The sequence below is a fragment of the Malania oleifera genome, chromosome 4, assembly GCF_029873635.1.
Source record: "Malania oleifera isolate guangnan ecotype guangnan chromosome 4, ASM2987363v1, whole genome shotgun sequence".
NCBI classification, from domain to species: domain Eukaryota; kingdom Viridiplantae; phylum Streptophyta; class Magnoliopsida; order Santalales; family Ximeniaceae; genus Malania; species Malania oleifera.
Window position 1 is genome coordinate 99,402,635 of NC_080420.1, and position 20,391 is coordinate 99,423,025.

At 35.1% G+C, this 20,391-nt stretch overlaps 1 protein-coding gene across 5 annotated transcripts; it reads left to right on the plus strand.

The window, feature by feature from the left end:
* Positions 1–10,569: 10,569 nt before the first annotated feature.
* Positions 10,570–17,662, plus strand: LOC131153543 (uncharacterized). Of its 5 annotated transcripts, none has more exons than XM_058105909.1 (9): positions 10,570–10,867; positions 11,526–12,119; positions 12,910–13,301; positions 15,062–15,311; positions 15,562–15,727; positions 15,835–15,937; positions 16,423–16,551; positions 16,829–17,044; positions 17,136–17,662. In XM_058105909.1, exons 2-9 carry the CDS (start codon positions 11,888–11,890, stop codon positions 17,412–17,414), a joined length of 1,767 nt encoding a protein of 588 aa, XP_057961892.1. In that variant the 5' UTR covers positions 10,570–10,867; positions 11,526–11,887; the 3' UTR covers positions 17,415–17,662. The 5 variants fall into 5 exon arrangements, with proteins under 5 accessions (XP_057961892.1, XP_057961895.1, XP_057961894.1 ...); XM_058105911.1 differs by lacking the exon at positions 10,570–10,867 and adding an exon at positions 10,892–11,229; XM_058105913.1 differs by lacking the exon at positions 10,570–10,867 and adding an exon at positions 11,243–11,405.
* The last annotated feature ends 2,729 nt before the right edge of the window (positions 17,663–20,391 follow it).

Below are 20,391 nucleotides of genomic sequence, written 5' to 3' on the forward strand. Positions count from 1 at the left end.
CAGAAATGACATTATTCATATTGTAGGGAGTTTTACAGTTCGAGAGACCAGTAGGATCATGGTGGGCTCATGTGTACTATTAGAACACTACTTAGTTGTGTGAGTTGGTGAGGCTTCCAGTGTGGAAGAGGGTAATAGGATGCCATAAAGTGATGTATCTATTGTGTGTGAATGACATGTTATTGTTTGGGAAGGCTTTGACTGAGACTAATAAGTTAGATACTCTGTTGGAAGGTTTTGACATGAATGTGTTGGGTATGGCCAAGATGGGTCTTGATTTGCTGATTCGCATGGAGAAAACTGTAGGGAGATTGGTATTATCTAAGGGTAGTTTTGTGAACAGGGTTACAGGGAGATTGATGTTATCTCAGGGTGGTTTTATGGACGGAACTGCAGGGTGACTTCGTTTGCTGTCTCAGGGGGGTTCTGTGGAGAATCAATATGGAATGTCTATCGTTTGGTATCCAAGGACGGGCTGTGATGTCCAGGATATGTCAAAGGCCCTCAATGATTGTGTAATGGAGTGCTTCAGCAGACAATAGAGTGAACCGTCAGTTGTTAGTTTTGATGAAAACTATGCAGGGGGCTTTGGTAATATAAGGCTTGCAGTAGCTTTTATGTTTACTATTGTGGGAAGGTTTTATTGGAAGCCTAGGGTGAAGTCTTCGGGTATTGTATCTACAATTTTATCGGAGTTGATGGTAGAATTCAAAGTTGCCATCAATAAGTTCAAGTGGCGTTGCTTGGACTTGGTGCATGTCTCTAAGTGCTAGAAGGGAGACGGTCACAACCAAACGTTCAGAGTTCAAGGTGGAGCAGTTAGATATGTTTTTCGGGTTCTCCTAAGGGGCGTATAATTGCCAAGGTGGATATTGTTGTTCATGGTGTGGCTTTTATACTTCAAGAGTTTATAAACAAAAGGAAAAACATTTGGATACATTCTTGGTACAACAGCAAAGATTTGTCGACGAGGAAATACCGAGAGCCAGGAAATCTCAGAGTTCAAAGACTTGTCAACGAGTGGAGACAGTCATCGACCAGTGACCTTCTCTAGTTCGTCGACGAGTGCCCTGTTCTCGTCGACGAGTGGTCGCTAAGCTAGGAGAAAGAATTTAAATTTTGAATTTGAACGTTGGAGTGGTTGGGTATTCGGAGGGAAACCTCTGAGGGATTGTTATATATGTTCTTCTTGGCATATTTCAGTATGTAAGAGAGTAAGAAAGGGTGAGAGAAGGAGAGAAGATCATTGCATTGTGAGACTTTGATTTTCATAGTGAATCTCTTGCCAATTGCTCTTGTGGATGTATGCTTTGCCGAATCATGTAATTCCTAGTGTCATAGCACTTGTCTTTACTTTCTTAATCTTGTTATGGTGGTGGAATGTTTCTGTTTATCACCATTTTGTTTGTTGCAAATATATATGTGTAATCTTTTATACAATGTTCATTGTGCTGCGTATTGTTGGGAGAGGCCGTCCTATTTTCACAACAAAACCCCATCAATTTTTGTTAGTATATATAGAACGCATAAAAACTTCTTAATTTATTATTAGATAATATAACTCTTTTATATTATATGATTGTTTTTTTATTAGAAAATAATTTATTTTCTCTTTTTTTTTTTTCATCACACTCCTCCTTTACCTTATTTCTAGGTGTATTTTTAATCTTTCATGCTCATTTTTATCTAGCTATATATTCTAAGGGACTTACGTGTCCTTCTTATCCCTTTTTAGGGTCCATTTGAACCAAAGATTTAAACAAAAAGAAAAAAGAAAAAAAAAATGAGAAGGAAATTTCTTTTTCTTTACATTTTCTCTTTATGGCAAATAATATTAAAAATAAAAAAATTATATTATGATTAAAATATTTAAAAAAAGTTAAATATTAGTGATGAATAAAATCAAATTTATTTTATTGATTTGCTACATTTTTTATTTTCCTTTTCACCTTTCTTCATAACCAAACATAAAATGTGGAATGCTTCATATTTTCATTTCCTTCTCTTAATGAAGTGATGCAGCTACTTTAAGAAAGTTACTCCCACATTATATTCAAAATAATATGGTCAGAAATGAAGTGATGAAATTTGGAATTGATGAAGCTACCTTAATTAATGGATATGTATGAACAAATTTGGTCAAAAAATAATTTGAAGAGATCCAAATTAAACTCCTTTCAACTTTAGGTGATGGCTGTATGAGAAGTTTTCATTCGATTGCAAATGGGTGATGATCGTTAGCTTCCTAAGAAAGGTATAATAGCAGCCAAAGGTTAAATAATGGAAGCTTCAACATAAAGAGGTTAAACAATGGAAGCTTCAACATAAAGGGAACAATGCATGCAGGCATTGATGATAATGTGAAATTATGAATTATATTCTTTACCTCTAAACCCTTAAAATAGGGTTTAAGAATATGAATTTCCGAGCTTGGACTTGAATTTGTCCATGAATTTTAAATAAATTGAATATAATTTTTTATTACATTTTGTTTAAATCTGTGTAAATTCAAATCTTAAAATTCATGGTTTCAAATGTAGGGACACGTAGTTGTCATTATGCCAAATTACTGTTGTTAAATTGTTTTAAATTGGTGGTTAAATTGTTCATTAAAAATTTCAACGGCTAGTAAGGCTTTGAAGTTCAGAATTTGAAGTACATAATATATATAAGACCGTAGGTTTTCACATGTAGAGTTCTTCTGGCACCCCTTCCTTCTTCTTGGACATTACCTTCTCCTCTGCCTTCTTATAGTTGGCACGTGTCACCTGAAACAACCCACACATTTATACAATTCAATCCTTCATTCAAGAACATAGCAATACACAGGCAGGGTGACAGTGCTCTCTCTTTCTCATGCAAGGATTTCAACTCTTCTTGCATGGTTTTCATCCAATCCCTTTTTAGATCATGTAAGATGGCTTTCGGATAGTATTCAGGTTCTTCTGTAGCCTAAGTAACAAGTACTCATAAGGAGAACATCTCTAGGAAGACTGTCTCTGCTTGGAGGATCTCCTCAGCCAACACTCTATAGGTAGCTGAGAAGGTGCTTGCTCAACATCCTGCTCTAGAGTTGTGTCATCAGCTTAAGTGTCACCATGACCATCAATATGATCTTCTTGCATCACTCCCTTATTTTCATCACTCATCATAGTTGCAGAAATAAAACTCAAGTCAACGATGCTTTCCTACACAAATTTTAGCTGCTAAATTTTCCCACGGTATTCAATCTTTAATTGTTGATCCTCAAAGAATGCAACATCTCTACTTCTAATAATTTTCTTGTCAATTGGATCCCAAAATTTGTAACCAAATTCTGTGTGCGCGTAACCCAAGAAGATACACTGTTTAGACTTGTCATCATGCTTAGATATTTCATCTCTTTGAATGTGTACAAATTCCTTACATCCAAATTGTAATAATCCTAAAAAAAATAATTAAATGATATAATATAATATAATATTATATATATATATATATATATATATATATCCGTCTGTGTGTGTGTGTGTGTTTAAGTACGATCAGGATGCTTCCTGATACTACTGGAAAAGTTTTCTTTCCCCCCCACTCTCATACGTCCTCTCTCTCTCTCTCTCTCTCTCTCTCTCTCTCTCTCTCTCTCACAGTTTCCTATTCTTCCTCTGTAAAAAATTTGAATATCAATTACCTGTTTTTCTCTCTGCAAAAATTTAAAGAAGGGGAATTTCGTGTTGCAGGTACTACTTTAGAAGTAGGGTAAGTGGGTTAGATTATGTTTGATTTTATTTTAAAATACTTCTGATTTAAATTGAGCACATGAATTTAATTATATCCATGTTATTTAAACATATGCCTAAGTTAAATTAAACCGCGTAGATTTGATCATATCTGATTTTTTTTAATATATTGGGGTTAAATTAAAATATGTGGAGTTGATAACACTTGCATTTTTATTTAAATCTACCGAATATATATTCATAAGAATTCCTTAGGTAATTTATTAAATTATAATTAACACGCAAATCGTGTGAAATGAGTTTATTTATTTTAATGCATAATTGAGCAAGTTTGAGATTTTTGTGGTGTTATGTTTATTACGTGATTTATTGCAAATATTGAGGCGATTTTACTACAAGTTATATGTTGAGAAAATGATGAGATCATTGTATTATTTTATTGCATAAATTGCAATTATATGTTTTAAGAACCCTGATGGGCCGAATGTGGTGAATGTTCAGTACCGTAGCTATAGATGAATATCAATGCAACCACACTGTCGTGGAAGTGTTGGCGATGGATAGTGAATTTGTCCAGTGTACACACCTATTTTCGGACCATGATGTGATAGAAAAATCGCACTTACAGACATAATATTTGGTTTAGTTTTGGTCGGCCAACCAAACTAAGCCTTGTTTTGGTCGGCCAACCAAACTAAGCCTTTGGACCGCATAACTCGGTTATGGGGGTAAACATGACATGCATAGGCCAATAGGAGTTCTTTTATACATATCTTTATCTTTATATGATCAAGGGCCATTTATTAGGCCTAAATTATGATTTGCAGGAAAGTATGTTTAATTTTATATAATTGATTTACAAATATTCAAATTCAGATTTAACAGCTAAAATTATTAAATGTATTTTTTTTTTATACTGTAAAGCTCATTTTAACCACACACTGATAATAATCTAGTCTTTACTTACTGAGAGTTGTCTCACACCAATAATTATTTCATATTTTAGGACGTATCGGAAATCAGGCTTAGCGAGCTTCTGGGTGGAATTAGAAAATATAGTTTAGAGTAAGTATTTGTGTAGTACCAGTTAAATATGTTTTTTATATTCCATGAGATGTAAATATTTTTATTTGGAGATACTCATGTAAATATGGTGGTTTAGTACTCTGGTTTATAATATTTGAGGTTTTAGATTATTTCTGTTGCTTATGCTGAATTTATTTATAGAAAGTCGCACCCTGGGCCCCACTGGGTTCGGGGCGTCACGGTTATGGTATCAGAGCCTAGTAGATAAGTTCAGTAGACTTTAGCAAATAATTTTACTAGAGTATAAGTATAAATTATGATGAAGGTTGCAATGGGTGGGCTAGGATATTTTTAACCTATTATTTGATTCATCGTAATTTATGATTCTAAAATAATTTTTGTCTTTTTTTTAGAATGGACCCAGAGACAACAGCATTGAATGTTGAAGGAAGTAATAATATGGGGGCTTTCAATGAAGAAGACATTAACTCTACTTCAAGTGCTGCTCGAGTTAGTCTAGCAGGTTATGGCAGAAATTAAGCGAAGCTCTAGGGGACAGAATTGCCCACCCACTTACCAGGGTTGTACCATTGAGCAGTTCACCCACATGAACCCCCCAACTTTTGAAGGAGGAGCTAATCCTATTGTTGCAGAAAATTGGATCCAGGAGATGGAGGAGTTACTAGAAGTCCTTCGCTGTACAGACAAGTAGGAGGTTTTATATTCCACTTTTTAAAATGACAAGTGAGGCCAAACACTGGTGGATTTCCGTGAAGCTACCCAAGGAGCAAAGGCCAGAACCAGCAACCCTTACATGGAAACACTTCAATGGAAACACTTCAAGGAGATCTTCTTTGATCGATATTTCCCCACTTCCACTAGAGATGTCAAGGCGGAGGAGTTTAAAAATTTAAATTAAGGGAACTTGACCGTTTAGTAATATGTGGCCAAGTTTATTGAGTTATCTTGATTCACCCCGTATTATTTCTGAATGAACCAAAGAAGGTTCAGAGATTTGAAAAAGGCTTAAGTCGAAGGATTTACGAGCAGGTGGGGTCCACATGAGTAGTAATAATAATAATAATAATAATAATAATAATAATAATAATATAAGTATCATATGCGCGGCTCACAAGACCGTGCAAGGTCCACATGAGTCCCGAAACTGTGTAGGACCCATAAAATCATGTGAGGACTATAGAAGTTGCGTAGGACCCACTTGGATCTCGAAATTGTGGGGGGTCTACATGAGTTTTCAAAATTTAAAATTAATTCTCTTTAAAATAATAATAATAATAATAATAATAATAATAATAATAATAATAAAACATAACTTAAAAATAATAACAATGATAATAATAATGATTTAAAAATAATTAATTAATTAATTAAGTAAATTAATTAAAAAATAATTAAATGGGAGTGTCGGCAAGTACTCCCATTTTCCCCACATGTACCCCCATCCCCATCCCCATCCCATACCTCTCATCCCAAGTCCATCTCATGCTCATCCCATGTCCACTCCTTACTCATTCCTTTATTTTTCAAAAATTATAATTTTACCCCTCTCCCTACACTTTTACAAATTTCGTTTTCTTCTTCAAAATTTTCCTATAAATAGGAAACTCTCAATTTTCAATTTTTTTACAAAAATTTTTCAAATGAAGAGAAAGATTAGTGAGTGAAAGAATTAGTGGTGGAAGGGGAATTTTTGTTATAATTAAAATTCTCACTCGTCCACTTTTTCTAATATCATTTTTTAGAGATACTCGTTGTGATCGTATCGCAAGATTAAGTAAGAGCTAAGTAAATTTGATTATGTTAGATTTTTACTAAAATTTATACCCGAATTTTTTTATAAGTAAATTTTGAATATTTTAGTTATTTTTTATAAAATTTTCCCGAATTTATTTTTACGCTTATTTAATTATACCCATTTTATCTTGAATATACTTGCATTTTTTTTTTTAGTTAAGAAATGTTATAAACTCCTTGAGTATTTTATAGCATTACTTTCTATTCAAGAAAATATTTTTAACACGAAAATCGTATGATATGAGTTTATTTATACGTTACATATTTCACAAAAATATGAGTAAAGATGACATAAGTTTATTTTTACGTTGCGTATTTCAAGAAAATATGAATAAAAATGAGATTTTCATGATATTATTTTGATTATATAAATTATATAATAAGATGTTTTCAAAACCCTTTATGGCTCAGAAGAAACAAAAATTACGAATGTTCGGTACCACAACTTAAAGTTTAAATGGATCAGAGTGCACTCACAGTGTTTATAAAGTGGTTTTATTTGATAGTGGATTTCTCCTGAGTGCATACCTGGGTTGGACCTGAGTTTAATAGGAAAAATCTCACTTAATGATTATACGTTGAATTAGTTTGATCGATCAGCCAGTTAAGTCTAGTCTTCAGACCGTACAACCCAGTCATGGAAGTAAACATGACTTACGGCTAACAGAAACATGACTTACAGCTAATAGAAACATAACTTACGGCTAACAGACTTAAATGTGGTTTTTACAATATATATATAATTTCGTGTACAGAGTTATTAATGATTTGAAAGAAAAATATATGTTTATATGAATAGAGTCATTCTTATGCCTAAATGATGATCTAAAGGAAACATATAAGGAAATATATATATATGTATATGTATATAATTAAATATTATAGTTATAATTTTAAAGTTAAAAGTTTAATTTAACAATTACAGTATATGTTATAAAAATTTTACTGCTGTAGTTGATGGTAAAAGTTTTATGTAGAAAATTTTAAATTTATATTTATTTTAAAAGTAGTTTTGAAGTTATATTATTAAATATTATTTTACAAAATTATAAAAGCTCATTTTGGTCACACGCTAATAATAATCTTATTTACTTACTGAGTGTCATCTCATCTCAATCATATTTAACATTTCAGATAATTTTGAAGGGCATGTCGTAAATCAGACATAGCAAGCATGTGGGTGAGAATAGAAAAAGAAAATTTAACTAGAAATATTAGTGTGATGCCAGATGATTATGTTTGTGTAATTTTTCTTCTTTTGGAATAAATGATTGTAATACGATTAATTAGCGCTCTGACTTAATAATAATCGAGTTTATTTACTTCCACTGTAAATCAATGGTGAAAAGTAATCATCCCAGATCCTTCAGGGTTTGGGGTATTACAAGACTTGATTTAGCTTATGTACTAAGTGTGGTCAATTAGTTCATGCACTCCCTAGGAAAAGAACATATGAATGTTGTCATTCGTATCTTGCGCTACTTGAAATCATCTCTAGGAAAGGGAAATCTATTTAAAAAAGGGACAACGTGAATATTGAAGGTTATACCGATGCCGATTGGGCTGGGTCAATCAAGGATAGACGATCTACATATGAATACATCACATTTATAGGTGGAACTTTAGTTACTTGGCGAAGTAAGAAACAAAAGATGGTTACTAGATCCAACACTGAAGCAGAGTACATAGGAATAGCCAAAGCAGTATGCGAATTATTTTGAATCAAGAATCTAATGCAAAAGTTACATATTGAGTAGATAAGTATGAGTCGGGGAATACAGTCTGGTTATCCGTGAGGTTTTGGCTCACAAAAATTGAAGAAGGCGTGAAGGGTTCTCTGCCCTCTATAGATAAGAATTTATTGGAAGAGTCTAGGTGAAAACGAAACGCCGAAGTTTAGAACTCCTTGAAAGTAGTATGAGAAAGGCTTCTAGTAGGTTGATTGAAACTAAATATAGATGGATCTTGTATAGGAAATTCGGGTTCTTGTGGTGGTGGTATCATCCGCGACTCATCGGGTAATATTAAGATTGTTTTTTTTCTGAACAAATTTGAACTAAGTACTAACAATGGAGTGAGTTGCAGGCTCTTTCTAGTGGTGTTCGACTCTGTAAAGAGTTGAGATATCAAAATATTTGTATTAAAAGCGACTCAAAATTAGAGGTAGGATGGCTCACATTTGAAATTTGCTCCTTTTGGTACTTATGAGACTTTTGGGAATTGTTAGAGAAGACGTTACAAGGTCTTCAGTTCTTTATAAAACACTAATTTGGAGAAGGTATTCAGTTCTTTATAAAACACTAATTTGGAGAAGGTATTCAGGTCATGGATTTCTTGGTTCGTCAAGGCAAGAGAGGCAATACGAGGAGATATTTTATAAGTGTTGTGTTGTCGAGTAAAATGAGATGTCATCATTTGGTTTTCTTATATTTTTCTCTAGTTTATGTTTGCAAATAATTGATATAATTTTACAGGTAATTTGTTTATGTTTGTGTTTGAACGGTTTTGATTAGATATAGGCATGTTTAAATTGTTTTAGTTGAATAATGATACTGATATTTTTTTTTTTAATATTGATTCTGATGTCTGTGATGATTTTAATAGTTTATTTGTAAATCTAATGTGTTCTACTTGTAACCATGGTATTCCTCCGCCACGAGGGCTATCAATAAAATTGGGGTTTTCAAAAAATAAAAATAAAATAAAATTGTAAAATTGCATTTTAAGACGTTCAAACAAATCACCTTTTCTATTTTCAAATATAACAATTTCAAAAGAATCTTCATCATTCCTATATCTTTAAAAAATTAAATTGAAAAAAAATAATTTTGATTCCTTAAAATTAATACCTCGACGTGCATATTGTGCATATCAAAATAGTTTATTTGTTTGTCTAGTAATTTCTTGTGATAAATTTCATCATATTTTACATGACCTGATAATAATTTTTCATATCAAGTTGGTAAAAAGTTATGCCGGTTTAGTAGAGTCGTAACACATGCCTACGTAGCAAAAAGCCTTTTATATCAATTTGAGGTTTCTTTAAATTATTATATGAAAACCCTAATTAGGGAAAGTGTTTTTCTTCCTACGATATCACAAAAATACGGGTCTATATGACTGAAGAACAGAGGGGGGGGGGGGGGGAGGAGTCATGATTCCGTGCTTTTTGCTCTTTTATTTCTATCATATAAGCGTTTTATAATTACACGTCTATAATAAATAATAAAAATTTTCAATAACTCGATAAGCATCGATGCACCAACTTAATAAATGATTATGCCTATAAATAATAATAGAGGGTATCACCAAATTCTATACTAAATCAATTTCAAATCTCTTGAAATTGCAATTTAAAAGCACCCAATCAGAAAAAGTAATTCAAATTGATTCTCTTTTATGGAGTCCATTGTAAAATCCCAATATCAAACATAATTACTCATTTACTCATCCTTGTTTGGCGGTAGATTATTTGAACCGCACAGTAAAAAAAAATTACCGCATAGCGTGGCTCGTTCTCTGCCGTTGGATCCACTTAATGGACACGTGGCAGCCGCGATCTTCTCCAAATTTTCACGTTTTCTATCTCATTTAACAACGGAAAAGGCCGACCGCCTCGGCAGGCTCCGAGGTTTCGCGAAATGCTGAAGGCTTAGCACACCCAAGGACCCGACTTGGCCCCATTCGTATCGGTCAAACAGTGAACGGCTAGATCTAATCTCGCATTTATTGCCTATCTGTATGCGATCACACCTTAAACTTTCTCACTCCCGAATCCAGATTGTGTGTATTTGTACAAGCGCTCCACTTTGCGTTCCAATCAATTGAAGTACCGACTCATCAACCACTCCAGCTCATGCTACGGTCACCCCGTGATTCACCCAAAAGCCCACGACACCCTCTCTCCATACGCCACGTGTCATAGGAGCCCCAACCAGTCCACGTGTAGGCGGGATCAACTTGGAACCATTTCCTCTTATCATTTGGTTTGAGGGTGACACTCAAAGCCTTTTTTAAAAAAGGAAAAAAATTTAGTGCACTCAAAGCCATGTTGATTAAATTTAAAGATGGAATTTTTATGAACAGCTGTGCGTGAGAATGAAACAAGTTTGGAGGGGACCCAATTCAGCCAGATGATTTCATTCTCAATTTTTAAATTACCATGACTAGTATTATCATTATTTCTGTTGTTGCAAAAGTGTTTCTCAATTTCCAGACACTACAAGACGGCACAGACTGAGCAAAAATCTAATGGCAGGGGGAGACGAGAGGTGGGGGTGGGATGTTCAGAGGATATGACATGATAGGTCTGTTTGTTTCTCGAGAAACTCACGCGATCAGTTTCCCAATGTTTCTCTGATATTTAGTGCTTTTTCTCTCTGTTTCCCTTTTTGATTTGTCAGGAAATGGGAAATGCCCATCTGATTTTTGGTGTCATATTATCATCAGGAATCCATGCCCGTTTCTTTTTCTGCTCATAATCTACTTTCCAAGTGTCCTCCTTTTCTCTGTTGTCATCTTGTCTTTTGTGGTCCGTGTGTCTGCTTGCATGCGTTTACTCTCTCTCTCTCTCTGTTCGGCTCTTTCTATGCAGCTGCAACTTGTGTTTTCATTTCATAATAAGAAATTAAGAATATGCAGCGGTTCTTATTTGTTTTATCTTCTTTTGGTAAATTACACTTGAATCTCTGTGATGCTTGCGACTTTCCATGATAATAAAATTTCCCAATTTTACTCTTATCTCATGCATGCTTTGTGACTCTGAAAATTATGTTTTTGCTTAAAAAATTGCACTATATTTCTACCATTTATAGAGTCAAAAGCTGTTCCTGCAGTCTCAAAAGGGTCCCTCTGCATCTATCTGCAAATTATTTGTTCCTCTGCCCATGGTTTTCTGTTTCTATTATTTTTCATCTTCTGGTAATAATTTCTTGTAATCTAATCGACTGCTTGTTTGTGTTGCAGATGAAAGGAATTTGGGGATGCGTGGACCAGAATATCTTAACTCAGTCCTTGCATGTTGAATGGTTTGTCGAGAGTCTAAATTCTGTGATTTTTGCTCATTGTTAAGAGGACCTAGAGAGAAACGCACTTTCGAATTTTCTTGGTCATGGGTTAACCCAACTATGGAGACGAAAGAATTTAGAATGGGCTTCACCTTCATGGGTAGAAAAAGAACGTACAGTTGGATGTAGGTTTCGTGTGATTGCAGTAAAAAAGTTGGTTGGCAACTTGGAATCACATTAAATTTGACCGAAGGCTTTAAAGGGGCTCTTGGGTGTTCTTGTTTTGTTCAATTTGATCAGTTCGTGGAAGAGATATCAGGCATGGAGCCATTAAATCAGAAGAATCTGGAGAGAGTTGTTTCACAGAGAGCTCTGCAAATGGGGAATTCATTTCCATGTCAAATTTGTGTGGCTGGTTTTCTCTGTGGGGTTTGTCTCACATCTCTGTTTCTGGCTGCTCTCACTTCCGTTGGTAATTTTGAGTTTGGTGGGATTTCTATTTCAACCCTTTCTGCAGGAATTTCGCCATGGAATTCAAGTTCTGAAATGATCAGTAAGTGGGAATTTTTCATTATGAATTCTTCTACTTCAGCTTTGCCAAGTCATGGAAGATTGAAAAATTCTCCTTTCTTGGAATTCTATTTGAAATATTAGGAGTTTTGATTCTGGATCATATTCTTACATAACTAAAGCAGAGTATGAAAATACTGTTTAAAAGTGTGAGCTATTAAGGCTTTGGAAATTCACAGGAAAAAGAAAAGAAAAGAAATGTTTAGGCCATCTTAATATTTTATGTTCTTAAAAGTTAGTGTAGGAAATAAAGTCATTTGAGAATTTTTTGGAACTAAGACGCAGATATTTTTAAGAAGCCAAGAATATTGCTTGCGAGTGCTCAACCTGAAGTTTAATAATTCTTTACATTTTGGATTAAAGTTTAGTCAAAATTCAGCCTGATATATGAGTCAACCGGGAATGATAAAAAAGGTGTTTCTGAAGCAACTTAAAAGTTAGAATAGCTTATAATTGAATCTTCTATATGAAATTTCTATATAATTTCGTAGGATCAAGGTATCTTTTGAGTAGTTTGCCAATACTTTTTCTGTATACTTCTAAAAGAAGCAAGTGTTTAGCCTCTTTGAGTACTTTTGAAACATCATTGCAGTGGTCCCAACAAATAAACCTTACGAGGCAAGATTCCTTCTTCAAACAATCCATTTAGAAAATTCCTCCTTGGAAAGAAAAGATTGTAGTTTTAAAATTCATTTGTGGAGATGGGTTTATTTTAGTATCAGTTGATGTGCTGAAGTTTAAAATTCAAAAGCTGCATTTTTGTTGAATTGTAGGTTTAGTCACAAATGGAAACCGCGGTGCTAAACCAAAAGAAACTGATCAGAGGATAAATATATGGAGAAGTGACAAACACAGTGTCGATGACAGAGTGTCCCTAATATATTCAGCTTGGAGTGTTTCACTAGAAAAAACAGCTGATGGAGAGGGGGAGTCCTTGAAAAGACTAAAACCGGGCTCATCCAGTTTGCCAAAAGCTCCACACTTGGAGAATTGCAAGTTGAAAGCACAACTAAATGAGCACTATGATAACCGCCCTCGGAACAAGAGCATTCCTCCTTGGACAGTGTGGAAGGGATTATTAAGCACCCACCCAATGTCTTTGATCGATGAGCAGCTGAGATACTACAGACAACAAGATATATCTGAAGGTGCTTATCCTCCGTGGGTATGTTGCTATAACATTGTCAAAAACCTTAAAGCCTTCATAGATTGGCTAGGAAATTAGAGCACAGATAAGCGATTTTGTGCAAACTGTGTATGATTTGTGTGTATTTGTTGAGAGCATGTTTTGATTTGTGAACACACAATATGCAGTTAGCATACACATGTACATGTATAAGTCAAGCAAGGAATTGAACGGGCACTATATTCTGAAAGGAAATTACTTTTTGTCTGCAATATCGTCATTGGAATCCAAGTAAAAATTATTAAATTCTTCTGTGTACAAATTCTATAGGAGATTTAGCCATTAGTAGATAACATCAATTTTTTTAAGCAGTCCTTGGTACCAGAAGATTGCTGAAATTGTTTACTTTCCTTGCTATCACATGCACATCCATCTAAAACACTTTCCTGAGTCCATCTTACTGACCATTTGCATAAACCAATTTTTCGTTGCTTGATACAAACAAGCAATGCTGCCTTGTAGATATTGCCTTCCCATATTTCTTATATGCTTCTTTGTGTTCTTCACCTTGAGCTTCCTGTCCATTGGGAAGTTAGTTAAAAGGTTCTCTTGCATTTGATACAACAGTGAATTAATAATAAACAAAATTGTTAAAGCTGTGAGGGGATTGCTAAAGTGATTAGTTTGGCTACTCTTCAGAAGAATTGGCAAACACTGTGTTTAGACATGGCACAGTCATACGACGCCTTCAAAAGAATTGACAGACACTGTGTTCAGGCATGGCATGGACATATGAGCCTACTAGTATTGTCAACTTAGTATTCTTATTCTACCATATAGAGTGAAACAACACTTCTAGTTACTTCCACGGTATTCCTCTGCCATAAGTGAGGGTTATTAATAAAATTAAGAAAGGAGGTGCCACCCTCTTTTACCCAAAAAAAAAAAAAACACTTCTAGTTACTGGTTTGGTGTGGGTAGTTCTCAATTCTGTCAATAAGTTGAACATTTTCCTCAATGAAAAGTTCAAATCTGGAATCCTAAAACAGATACTGGTAATCACATTCATTATTTATGTAATCCCTAGGACCTGAGCTCTGTACCCTAACGAATGGACCGTTTTTCTTCCATTTGAATTATTTTTCGCCTACTACATGTGGGGATCTATCTAAATTGCTCCAAAGAATGATTTTGTATTAGATCACAGAAAGAGACCAACAAATTGCACGGTTGCTTCTTCCTTTAATTTATCAAACAAAATGACAATTTTGTATAGTTACCTCATATAACTCAACTATTGTCCTATCATGTAGATAATTTAAAGGAATGTTTGAGAACTACAAGAAAACGGCATGTTCATTTTGTCTTTCATTTAACTTGAAATTACTTCAGCAGTTCAGAAAAAGTATTTCTTTTCCTTGGGAAAGTAGCCTTGATGACAGATTTAAAGTGATGTGAAAAAGAATTGGATCATTCTAATCCCTCTTGTTCAAAAGAGATCTGAATTTCATAACAGCTCAATGAAATTTGTGCGCATAGTGGTAGACCTATTTCCTTTAGGTGTATTAATCAATTCCCAAACAACCTATTTACCAAGGAAGTAGTTTATATGCCAAGAGGTAACTATATTGCCTTTAGATGCATTTACGAGTTCCAAAATAAACCCGACTATTGGCAATTAGCCTTCCTCTCTGTGCTTGTGTAAATGAACTGTAGGATAGCTATTGTATTGCTGCTATTGTCATTTTTCTCTTTTTCTTTTTTAGAATGAATTGTTCTTTTCCTTTTGCACTTTTCAGATCACTGGTTCGGATGAAGAAAATTATCCTCTAACAAGGAAAGTGCAGCGTGACATATGGATGCATCAGCACCCCTCAAATTGCAGTGATCCAAATGTAAAATTTCTTGTGGCAGACTGGGAGAGAATACCTGGATTTGGTATTGGAGCCCAAATTGCTGGAATGTGTGGTCTTCTTGCTATAGCAATAAATGAGAAAAGAGTCCTGGTCACGAACTACTACAATCGGGCTGACCATGAAGGCTGCAAAGGTATAATTTGTAATTTATAATCATCATAATTGCCTCTTACCACAGAATATGTTAATGCTATGGTATGATGTGTAGGATGATCATCTGTTTTGGATCATCTGATTTATGTTAATTGATCAGTTTATAAGTCATTTGGAACAATTCAACAGATTGCTTTTAATTACATTGTCAACTATTATTTGACCCTGGTACTGATTGTGTAATCATATAACCATTAACACTGAGAAAGTCTTCGGTGATGTATTCGTAGGTCAATCCCACTCTAGCTGGTCTTGTTACTTCTTTCCAGAAACATCCCAAGAGTGCCGAGACCGTGCTTTTGATCTTTTGCAGAGAAAAGAAGCATGGGAAATGGGAATTGTAACGGGGAAAGAAAATTATACTTCAAAAGAGATATGGGCTGGACGAACTCCAAGGCAAGCTTTTGATTGTAGAAACATTTTTTATGTTCTAAACTCATATAGAGACCATGAGGGTGCCATTCCTTTCCTCCTCTAATTGACATCATTATATTTTAACACAGGGTTTGGGGAACCCCATGGAGTTATTTGCAGCCAACTACAGAAATAAATGGGAGTTTAGTTTCTTATCATCGCAAAATGGATCGTAGGTGGTGGCGAGCACAGGTAGGTTTATTTTACTTACAAAGCAGAATGGGCTCTATAGCTTTTCCACAGGCTGCTATGAAAGTTGTAGTGCCCTAGCATGTACTAATAGCATAGAAAGTAAAGAGAACTCCAAGGATGAGGCCTGCAAATATTTTGTGTATATTTATCCTATTCCTAACGACCCTGACCTTGTGTCAGGGACAACCCTAAGACTCTACAGGCTACTTTCTATAGTTTCCAATTAGTAAATAAGTGAGTTTCTTAATTCATGAACTACATTTCTAAAAGAAAGAAAGAAGATATAACCATTACTGTCTTGCATAAATTTGGATAGAAAAGACGGTTTTGAATTGTATGCCTTCTGTTTGAGTGAAGATGATTGTAAGAAATACAATGAAGTCTAAATGTTGAATAATTAAATCACACGTGGTGAAAATGGATATTCTTCTTGTTAAAATTCAAAAAATAACTATAATGCTCTTTTGTCTATACTTTAATGGCAGGCAGTACGCTACCTTATGAGGTTCCAGACCGAATATACATGTGGCTTATTGAATGTTGCAAGGCACGCTGCGTTTGGACGGGAAGCTGCAAAAATGGTTCTTGCAAATGCTGCCAGAGAATGGCCTGAGGTTAGTCAATTTCTGATCTCTAATGCCCAGTTTTATGGAGCACAGAGGAAGAGAGAAATTGAACCTAAGTTGCCTGATAAGACAAAAAAAAGAGCCAAAAAGGTAAAAGAGAAATGAAATAGTGTCACCAAGTAAGAGTAAGGACTCTACATTTTATGAGTAAAAGAAAAGAAATTTTGTCCAGAGAAAGGCCATTGCAGATTGACTCCATAGTAATTGCTTGCGTAACATAAGCACCATTGCAGATGTCTCATGCCAACATTTAACGTTATCACAGGATGTTATAAACAAGCCCAGTTCTGGCATTGAAGAATTTGTGTGGTCAAATCACAAACCATGGATCCCAAGGCCGCTGCTAAGCATGCATGTCAGAATGGGAGACAAGGCATGTGAAATGAAGGTTTCTCAATTTGAAGAGTACATGCGTCTCGCCGACCGCATCAGAAAGCACTTTCCACAGCTCAACAGTATCTGGCTTTCAACTGAAATGCAGGTTTATAACTTTCCCCAGCCCTGATTTCATTTTTCCTTCCTTCCAAACTTGGGAACCATTTGCTTATTCTGTATAGAATCATGGCTTCCAGGAAGTCATAGATAAATTGAAACAGTACCCCCATTGGAACTTCTACTACACAAATGTGACGCGCCAAGTGGGAAACATGACAATGGCCACTTATGAAGCAAGTCTCGGAAGAGAAACCAGCACAAATTATCCGCTCGTTAATTTCTTGATGGCCTCTGAAGCAGACTTCTTTGTCGGAGCATTGGGTTCCACTTGGTGTTTTCTTATCGATGGCATGAGAAATACTGGAGGAAAAGTCATGGCTGGATACTTGAGTGTCAATAAAGATCGGTTTTGGTAGATTTTCATGTAAAGCTAGCTGCCAGATAAGTCTGTATATTAGATGACGTTCTTCAAATATTTTTGTGTAGTTTGGGTATTAGCTTTTTCATATATGCCTATGTTTATATCTATTGCACATATATTCCATACTCATAGAATGGCGATGTATATATAGATGTAGTTATTGCACAACAAAATAAAGACGATGATGATGATAATTATTGCAAGGGCATGATAAAATATATATCAAATAACATGCTTCCCTTAGATGCTCTGTTATTATATATAAACATTACTGCAAGGGCCTAATAAAACTTGTTCTACCGTTTCCTTGATCTTGTTATAATCTATTTTTACTTTCTTGCTCACATATTTTTTTTAAAGAAGGGCGGAACTTCCATTTATTTATTGATAAACCCTCATTTTTGACGGAGAAATACTATAGTTACAAGATATTTAAAGGGAGGGACAAAAGACAAACCTTTAAAGGTCTCCCAAAAACAACATCAACATTCAACAAACAAAACAAAACAAAGACCTACAATCCAAATATCACGCAACAAAATAAACAAAAGATAAATAACATAAAGCATAGATCAAAACCAACCGGAAATCAGTTAAACATACCTCAAATAAGACGTACCTATCTTCTCTAATTTATATAATCCATTGATAACTCTAGGGAGTTGACTACTATTTGTAAACAACCTATTCCTCCCCCTAGCACCTTGACTAGCCAAGGCATCAGTCACTTTATTTCCTTCTCTATACCAAAGCTTAACGAAAAGTCTACTCCCTTTAATAAACCAATCAGCTGCTCCCAAAAATCTCATAAATACCACAAGGAGCACCTCCTTGGTCTTATCCAATTTACAACAATCTTCGAATCACATTCAATATTAATACTAGTATGACCCAAATGTTTGCAAATATTTATTCCCTCTAATACAGCTCTCAATTCAGCTTCAATATTTGAACAAGAACCAAAATATTTTGAAAAACCAACCACAAAAGCACCTGTATGGTCTTGCTCACATGATTCTATTTACTCTATTTAGTAGGGACCACTACAAGTTTCTATGACAATTCAACCTTTTTAAAGGAATGAATGTGCCTCCATGGAGGAGCTCACAAACACGAGGGATATTTGGAACCCAACTAGATGTAGTAACAATGGAACAATTCACATGTCCAATGGAGCACGGAGGTTATGCTTGGTATGGTCACCGTGATGTTTTTGACATATATTATAAATAAAAGAGGCCTATTGCATGAACGGGCTTTCCAATTTATGCAACATTGTCAACATGGTATTAGAGCATGGTGCCAAGAACTAATCTCTAGGTGCCGAAGCCACTGCCAAATTGAATGCTGAAGCCCAAAGTCCTCTGCATGTCTACCATCATAGAAGAGCTGCTAGCACCACTGCAGGCTTGAAAATCAACCCAACAGCTGCTAGAAAGACGCAATAGGTGCAAAAAATTTTCTGGACAATGTTGCATGTTCAAAAACACAAAAATCCCTTGAGATATTGCAAAACCAACACAATAGACTCACATAGACACTGCCAATCTACCAACCCCTGAAATCCCCACGCCAAGCCTTCCTCACACGCCCTCATGCACTGCTAGTAGCCCTAACTTTGTCACTGATGTGTAATGCTTCAAAACCATGGTTTTTTGGCCTGAACTAGTCATATATTGTTGGAATCCCTCTATAAATCATACTATAAAGTTTTAGGAGATGGATTTTTGTCAAGACCCAACCTTCTAGTTGTTCATTTGCACCACTCTGATACTGTTTGTATGGTATTGTTGGAGGCTGTTTTAATTGTAGCTAAGTTCATTGGCATCTAAAAAAAATGTTATGTTGTTGTGTTTGTGATTTGCTATGGTTTTTCTTATTTTTTGGTGGTCTCAGTTGTGTGTTGGTATGGAGTCCATGAATCTCAAAAGTATATTACTTTCTTGGTTGTCATAGATTACAATTGAGAAGTTAAATAGAAGTAACTATGTGTTGTGATCTAAGGCTATGAAGATCTATTTGATAGGCATAGAAAGTCCAAACACTTGTTTTAGTTTGCATCCAATGATGACAAATGGAAAGAAATATAGGTTTATGAAGTCGCATCAATTATCTGATAGAATCCTAGATTGTTGAGATGTATGCAAGGATTTTTGGGACTATATCAAACTCCTATATTAACAATAATATAACCTGCATATATAATCTCTCCAAGTACTTTCAACTATGACTGGGAGATAGGAGTGTCACTTAAGTATTTTGCAAAGATAAAGTGCATCCACGAAGAGCTGAACATCACACAACCCGTAACAGCCAACATTCATGAGATGCAAAGGCAATGGGAGCATATAGTTCTTCGAGTCCTAGCCGGTTGAGACTAGAGTTCAAGCCAATCCAGTCCCTGATTCTAGTTGTGCACAGTTGTCATCATTTTCCTATCGTTAATTCTTACATACTTCCTCCAATACCTATTCTTCAGCTCCTGGTTCCAATATTCCAACCTTTAGCATCGAGGAGATTGACTGAAATTGTTACTGAAGGTGGTTTTTACCATCACCAAGGCAGTAGCACGAGTCTTTGATGAAAAGAGAATAAACAAACACGTGGAAATTCCCAGAATACAAAACCTGTGAGAAACAAGATAGACACAAGCGTGCACACGCCAAGGAAAAATCACACGCACGCACAAGACAATTATTACGTGGTTCGATAACTTTGCCTACGTTCACAGAGTTATAGGGATTTCACTATTATCAAGGAAGTATACAGAGTGCAGTAATTACAGAGTTTCTCTTACTCTCAACAAGGAAGAAACAACGTGCGCACACCCTAAACACTAGAGCAAACACCTTTGGATCGTGCACACAAGAGTCTCACACTCACTCCACGCTGCTACACCACTCTGCGCCATTATCCACACATAGACGAACATTAGAAATATATATCTTGGGGTTTACAAGATCATAACTTTC

Coding starts and splice junctions, on each gene's coding strand:
- LOC131153543 (XM_058105909.1), top strand. CDS start 11,888: ATGGAGCCATTAAATCAGAAGAATCTGGAGAGAGTTGTTTCACAGAGA. Junction 12,120..12,909: donor TTCAAGTTCTGAAATGATCA/GTAAGTGGGAAT, acceptor GTTGAATTGTAG/GTTTAGTCACAAATGGAAAC. Junction 16,552..16,828: donor CTGCCAGAGAATGGCCTGAG/GTTAGTCAATTT, acceptor ACGTTATCACAG/GATGTTATAAACAAGCCCAG.